Source organism: Lactuca serriola, chromosome 4, assembly GCF_051521515.1.
Source record: "Lactuca serriola cultivar US96UC23 chromosome 4, Lser_US96UC23_V15, whole genome shotgun sequence".
Lineage (NCBI taxonomy): Eukaryota > Viridiplantae > Streptophyta > Magnoliopsida > Asterales > Asteraceae > Lactuca > Lactuca serriola.
In genome coordinates this window covers 269,565,347-269,573,353 of record NC_136411.1, presented here as the reverse complement: position 1 = coordinate 269,573,353, position 8,007 = coordinate 269,565,347, and the positions used below count along the sequence as shown (strand labels likewise).

Here is an 8,007-nt window from a genome sequence, read left to right as displayed (position 1 = left end):
AGCGGTAACTGGGAGAAGTAGAGGACTCCACAACTTTCAGGTTTTCTTCAGCCGTGTCTTCCCGATCCTTCCACCACCGATCAGTTTTTTTCTGCGTTCTGTTCTAAACTGAGTTGGATCAAACCGACAAAACCCTCAACCCATTTACCATCGGCGTCACCATCTTCTCTATATTCCACAACCGTGTGATTAGGGCTTCCTCCATTGATTGGTGGAGCCCAGAAGACATCGTTACGGCTTGTGAAAGCCATCGACTCTTCCTCTCTTTCTTCTTTCTATCAATCCTTGTCTGTGATTTCAATTCCACCGTATATGTCTCTCAATCCTTCTGTCTTCCACTCCTCATCTACCATCTCTTTTACCTAGGTTTCGTTTATTAGCGTCGAGCGAGCATCCCCGAATTGGAGCTACAAACATGTTACTTTGCCATAATCTTTACAATTCGCAACTTTTTCATGTATCCCATACTCCAAATTAACAAGGGTTTTGATTTTTGGTCGCAATTTTGGGACCTAAATTTTTGTTACTAGTATCCTCTCACCCCTCCACTGCTGCCTATCTTACGATTCCTTCTTACCACCATTGGACCGGTCTATGCAACCATCAGACCATCAGACGACTTAACAGGTCCATACTTAGTTCTTGCAGTTTTGTTACACTAGTTTTGTTCCTACATGTTTGATTTTTTTCTTTTTGCCTCATGGTTTGTGATAAAAGTAAAACAAGCAATATTTGTAGAAACATGCTTCGCTTCGTCGTTGTCCAGCAAATGTGGGAATATGCTATACGACTGTGATAGTGTTCATCACAATCGGCTTAAGGTGTGGGAGTGGAGGAAGCAATGGTTTTGCCAGAATTGCAGGTAAGCAAATCATCTTCTTTTTGATGCAAATATCTACGGTTTCTTCATTCAATTTCACTTGCACATGTTTGAACTTCTGTTTTGTTTTTGCTTCCATCACGGTCCGAAGCACACACAATCAACCTCTATCCTAAAATTGGCTTCAAGAGCCCAAGCTCAGATTCAACGAACTTGGAATCTTCACCGAAATCACCAGGTATCCCATCCCAAAATTTCTAGGTTTTAAGATGTGGATTGAAAATAATCACAAATTTAACCATAGGAATGTTGTTGGGTTTTATAATTTGTCTTCCAAATTTTTTTCAGGAAAAACAGTTGGATTCTCAATAGGTAATCGCTTTACCTATTCTAACAAACGGGATCCATCTGGGAAGAGCAAAGATGGATGTGGGAGGAACAACGGTCGACTGGGGAGGAAAAATAGTGGGAGGGTGAGAGGTCGAATGTTACTTATTTTTTTCGGTTTCCTTAGGTTTCAAATTGCATATATGCTAATATTATGACAAAAAGATTTAGTAATGTTCGTTCATTTGTTCATATATTTATTTTGTTACAATATCTCAAATATAAAAGAAACTGTTACATGTATTCCCCTAACTTGATTTATTAGATGTTGCAACCCCACAGAAAAAGAATATCTCCCATCTGGAGAAACTCTAGGTGCATTTCGAACTTGGGTGGTGACATTGCAGTAAGTTATTCAATCCTTTTACAAAATTTAACAATTTCATTGTAAATTAGGTTAGTGATGTATGCTTTTATCCTTTACACAAACAACAGTGCAGCACAATTGGTATTAAGGGCTCATAAAGAGGCTGTGAACTCATTAGCTGGAAATATTTACGGATTTAACCTTGGGTTCATTTTCAGATAATTGAGGCACTTTCATATGTTCCAGCACCTGCCAATGCATTGAGGTTGTACTTACAGTCTGTAGAGGTAAACTTATTACCTGTTGAGATCATTTGACAAATCTACCCTCAACCTTTGCATCAATTATATGATATTTTTTACTTTTTTCTATTTTCAGGCTGCGAACAATTGTGATTTGGAACGGGTTGCATATGAGTTTTTCACCCAAGCATTTGTTTTATATGAGGAAGAAATTGCAGTAATTGCTCAATCTCCTAACATGCATAAACAATGTGATTTTAATAGAGTTTTTTTTATTTACAAAATCAAACAATTATATATTTTCATTTGTAATAATTAATTTTTATTTATGTCTTCTATTTGTTTCACAAAATATTAGCTAATAGATGACCATCATTTGAAACATGGAGGGAGATGGAGTTGGGATTGTTTCTTAAGGTAATTAAACTCATCGTTTGCATTTAAATTATTTACTTTCAATTTATTTTAATTGTAATTGTAATCTTTGAATATATATATATATATATATATATATATATATATATATATATATATATATATATATATATATATATATATATATAGGGAGTTGGGTTGAAGTTGGAAAATTCACTTGCATTTTTGTAGGCAGAGTTCTCCTAGAAGGTTAATAAATAAACTGTTTGTCTGTGTGTTCATGAATCTATTACATGGTTTCATTTGGATTTTAAATGATAAATATAGGTCGGCTACTTTTGATTGTTTTAAATGTCTTAAAAGAATTAGAAATGATTTGTTAAATTTTCAGAAAAAATAGGCTTAAACCCAAACTTTTTTCCTTTTATGACCTAACCGCTCCTGTTTGTTGGTTTTGGTGCAATGCTAACCAAATTTCATGTTTCTGGGTTTTAAAAGGCCTTATTCAATAAATGATAATAGATCAATATATAGTTTTTGTTTGTACAAATTTTACGTTGTAAAAATAGTAGATTGACCAAATTATTGGTTTTATTGGGTTTTTATATACCATTTATGACCAAATTGCCCGTCCATTTTCTGTTACAATTATCACCAAATTGCCCCCGCAATAAAGTTGTCCTTATACCTACAGTTTATTTTTTAATAACAACATACCTCGCCTTAAATGCAAAGTATGTTGCTATTACGTGTGTCTTATGTTAAAGGCCACCATTTCTATTACATGTTGTCATTTATTTCACATGTGACCTGTTTTATAAGTGTAGCTGTTAAATGTTTATGCTTTGATGCAGTTGCATCTTACTTTATTTCTAGCTTTAATTAGAATACATCATTTTACTTTCATTTCATCTTATTACAACTTTGTGTTTTGAAAAATCTATCAAATGATTGCAATTTCATGCGAATAAAAACCAATTTTCACGTTCTCAATAGGAAGGGAATGGAAATGGTTCTTTCAAGTGGAATGAAAAAAATTGTTTATTTGCTTATGGAATGGAACGGATCAATCCTTATCAGAATCATTATTTAAATTATATTTGAAGTTTATTTTTTAATAATAAATTTATGTTATAATTTATTTGCGTTTTTACTTTTAACCATCTTTTTTCAAATCAAAGTTTCTTAATCATAATTACAATATTGCATAGTTGGTTGGTTGTTGGGTCGTTAAAGCTAACCATTAGGTTGCTGTTGTTGTAAAGAAAATGACTACTTTGCCCTTGGACCAAACCTGAAAAATACAATTTAATGAAGAAACCTTACAAATATCTTATAACAGCTTATTAGTTATTGTTATTACTCTTTGCAGGTACCCACCTTGCAGAAATTATAAGATATTTGTAAGGTTTCTTCACAAGGTTAATATTTTTGATACATTGCTTAATCATAAAAACTGTCGACTTCCATCAGCTTTACAATATCTATCTCAAAATTGATCAATCAGAGATAGACATAGTTGACATTCTTCAAAAGTCATCGTCTTCTTTAGATGGAAATTATGTTTTATTCTTACTACATGCAAATAAACCGAAAGCTTTACTTTGTAGATCTTCAAGATAGGACATTATCAAAGATTTTTTAATGTAAGTATTAATTATATTCCATCTCTCTCTCTCTCTCTCTCTCTCTCTCTCTCTCTCTCTCTCTCTCTATTTGTGAAAAGAATGTAAAAAAAAACATCATTTGTCTATGACTGGGGCTTTAAATTCCATAAGAATTTGTCGACTCCGTGTTTGATAAGTTGAATATTCTTACAGGAGGGCGGTTATGAACCGATGTTGAACTTCTCATAAAAAGCCTAACCTTCATGATCAATTGCATTGTAGGTTATATGTGATGACAAGAGTTGGAAATGAAATGGATATGGATTTGTGCATTTTTTTGTTTTTTTTTTTCATTAATTTATTTTAGTTTAAAATATGTGAATCATGAAGTTGTTGAATGGATTTTAGGGTATTTAAAGTTTACATATAGCTGTTGAAAATAGAGTTTACTTTAATTTTCAGGAACTATAACTATTTGGGTTTACTGCTACATTTACAACTGATACAAAGTGTTATTCATTTCGTTGGAGATGATGGATCATTAGTGCTTTTAGATTATTTAAAACCTCATAAGGATGGAAACAACTCAAATCTGTCTTTTTGGTCATTTTTTACAAAAACACCCGATGATACGCTGGGGGTTGTTTTGAAATTAATAACCAGGTCCTCAAAATTTCCAAAGTTGACCTTCACTAGAAAGCACTTATGCTTGAAAATTCCAATCATATACTTTTAATTCTCATCTTTTATAGTTAGTAAATCAGATAGATCTTCCATGAATTCAATTTATATTTTATATTGAGGAAAACTTGGTGTTCATGTTGCAGAAACACAACATTTAATGAGTGGTCTTCACTGGGTAGTCATTGACTAAAACCCTGGTCGTAACTGAACCCCGCGGAGCAGGGTACCCTAACTAGTTGTTCTTATAATTTTAACAATAGTAATCATTGCTGCTACTACCATCCTTTTCTTTCCCCTGCAGTTGAATTCTTGTTCTCTATCTGATCTGAGATCTAACACACCTACATTAATAACATAATGTATGGTCTAAATTTGTTCTGGTCTAATCTACTTCCCTTGGTACCATATTCGTATGCATACATACTAGAAGTCTACCTTTCGTTTTTAGCAATTAATACATGTATAGTCATGCAGAATAATTTTGATTTGGTCAACCTTGATATATTCAACTATGCCTTTTATCATATACATTTTGTTTTTATTCTGAAATATATCGTAAATGAATAATCCTTATTTTCATTGTTCTTTTGTTCAAAATATAGAAATTTCATAAATAGTGCAATTTTCATTGTCTTTCCTTTACAATTAATACACAAAGTGACTACCCTTATGCTTATCATTTTTCTATATCCGAAAAATATTTATGAAGGATATGTTTTCTTATGTTTCTTCCATTCTTTAAAAACATAAAAAGTTTTAAATGTTACGATTACATATCCCTCAAATAAATGTTTTTTTTGTAGAATTACTAAATTAAGAATGTACTATTTTTAATGATCGACATTTTTATACATTTCTAAATATAGCATTCTACTTTGCAATTTCCAGTGAGTTCCTAAAATCTCAAATTTGTTTTCATAAATACTTTGACTCCTCATAAACTTGTATGTGCCTTGACGTAAACAATTAGACAATTTTTCAAAAGAGTAATCTAAATATTTTTGTATAAATTCCCTTATTGACGACTTAAACCTTTAACCTTAATTAATCCCTTTATTATTTTACTACTTCGTTTGATCACCACACATGTATCATCATTCTTATGGAATTATTACACATTTTGATAACAATGTGATTTCTTAACATTTCTAAACGTTCATAATGCTATCTAGATAATGTGACTTAATTTATCATAAACTTTCATTGCTTCCATTTGCAACAATGAATCTCTAAATATATATATTCTTTGAATGTGGTTTTAGTATATTAAGAGTAATTGTAGTAGTATATATAGCCTCAAAGATCCTTGGTCATTTCGTAATTTATTGTGTGGACTACACCTGGATAGTCTTTACATTTGAAATGCACCAAAACATCGTTGCCTATCCTTAGTACATATCTTTAGGAACTTACTCTCGATTTCTTCTCTTTCATTCATGCTACGGCTTTCCATTTCGGAATATATCTTTTCGAGATTTAGTAGCCAACCCAGAAGTGAGCAATTAGTCCCTAATCTCTTCTTTATTAGGCGGCAATTTTACACTTAGTGCTGATTTACAATGCGACATAAGGATTTATGCAGACGTAGCACTCAATGTAGTTGGTGCTTCAGAAAAACTTGTAACGCACTTTTAAGTTAGAAAATATCTAACTAGATAATCTTTTCGGCTAGATCGCCATGGTTGGATCATGATTTCCATGATCCTAATTTCCTACAATCTAGACTGTAGAACCCGAATCGGGGGAAACACTAACTTGATTAAAGCTGCATGATTTAGCTCTCCCTTGAGGAATTAATCCAATATTATCAAAAGGTTCTTCAAGTTGACCCCTCTCTAACTATACACTTGTATTCGTCTAATTTCTAATTGAATACAACAATAATTGAATTTCGGGGCAAAATTCTTTCAACTGGGGGAGATTGTGACAACCGTCAAAATTCAAGTCAGTTCTAGACTTGAATAAAATTAGTTGTACGTATAGGCACGACACATGCTAGCTTTAGTATCTAGAAGCTAAATTATAACCTACTAGAAACTTGTAAACAAGTAGAATCGAAGGCTAGTGTAATTAGATTTCACATTGATATTTGGATTCTAAACTACTTTAACAGTAACAATTATCCTAATTCAGGTCATTCATTGACTCTAACATCTTTGTACATTCATGTAGACACATCATGCACTTGTCGTAGAAGTAGAAATTAAGTCAGAGTCTTATAGGAACTTAACTCAAAGTTGAAACTATGACTAATATACTTGATTCCTCAATTTAGCTTGAATCTTGAAACCACTACATAGAAATGTCAATAAACTGACAAAAATAAATTACAAACATTATTTCTAACTTAAATAAAAGTTATGAAACTCTAAAATAGTTTAAAGTCTTAATTTTGATATCTAAAGATTTACAAACTCCTTAAAACCCTAAAACTCATAAAAACTTAAATTTATGAAGTTTTATATTAAAATCCCATAGAAAATTTTATAAACACTATAATATCAAATTAATATATTTAAAAAGTGGAAATATAATTAAGGAAATTATTTTAATTCATTAACATTAACTATATATTTATAAGCTAAATTCCAAGAGTTATGAACAAAATTTATATAAAATACACATTTTATATAAATTTAAAGATATTTTATAAAAATTAAGGAATTAATTAAAATAATCAAATATCCTCTATCCTCTTCAAATTTCGGAATCCCTCTATATCCCCTCATTTCTCCTCCCAAAGTCAATCATTTTCACTTCCCATTCACTCCACCTCCTACTTTTCTCAATCTAAAACTTCCCTCTTACTTCTCTCTATTAATGAGGATCTTGGAAGCATAACAACCAGGAGAGATTTGAACATTCGATTCGTCATGAGTTGCTTATGAAGGTACAGAGGTCTCGAAACCGACTTTATAAGACCAATCTGAATGAGGTAAAGTAAAAATGTTTACTTAGAGAAATTAGTGACTCCGCATGGCTTTGGCACACTAGGATGGGCCACGTCAATTTCGATGCTCTAAAGGCTATGTCAGATAATAAATTGGTAGATGGAATGCCAAGAATAGAAAAAGCCACTCCTCTCTGTGAAGGTTGCCTAGTAGGGAAGCAGGCGAAAAATCCTTACCCAACACAGTCGAGTTTTAGAGCAACAAGAAAACTAGAACTTGTACATGGAGATTTATGTGGTCCTGTCACACCTCCCACACCCTCTGGGAACTGATATTTCTTGTTTCTTGTTGACGACTATAAAAGAGTCATGTAGGTCTACTTGATGAAGACAAAAGATGAATCCCTCCAAGTTTTCAAGAACTTTAGAGCAGCAGTTGAAAATGAATCGGGAGAAAGAATGAAGGTGTTTCGTACATATCATGGTGGTGATTTTATTTCGAATCAGTTCACCATGTGTTGCAGAGAAACAGGTCTAGAAAGAAATTACACTGCTCCATACTCTCCACAACAGAATGGTGTTGTGGAGAGGAGAAACAACAAAATTTTGGAAATGGTAAGGTGCAATCTGAAAACGATGCAGGTGCCACACGTGTTGTGGGGAGAAGCTGTAACTCATGCCGTGTATATCTTGAA

The 8,007-nt window shown here is 32.4% G+C and overlaps 1 protein-coding gene across 1 annotated transcript; it reads left to right on the top strand.

Moving 5' to 3' along the window:
* Nucleotides 1-530: 530 nt before the first annotated feature.
* On the top strand, nt 531-4,161 carry LOC145097025 (uncharacterized). Its single transcript, XM_079034493.1, has 10 exons — nt 531-627; nt 767-862; nt 972-1,058; nt 1,169-1,293; nt 1,473-1,553; nt 1,733-1,801; nt 1,893-1,973; nt 2,115-2,173; nt 3,504-3,777; nt 4,021-4,161. The coding sequence occupies exons 5-9, from the start codon at nt 1,473-1,475 to the stop codon at nt 3,628-3,630; spliced, it is 417 nt and encodes a 138-aa protein (XP_078890619.1). The 5' UTR covers nt 531-627; nt 767-862; nt 972-1,058; nt 1,169-1,293; the 3' UTR covers nt 3,631-3,777; nt 4,021-4,161.
* Nucleotides 4,162-8,007: the final 3,846 nt, after the last annotated feature.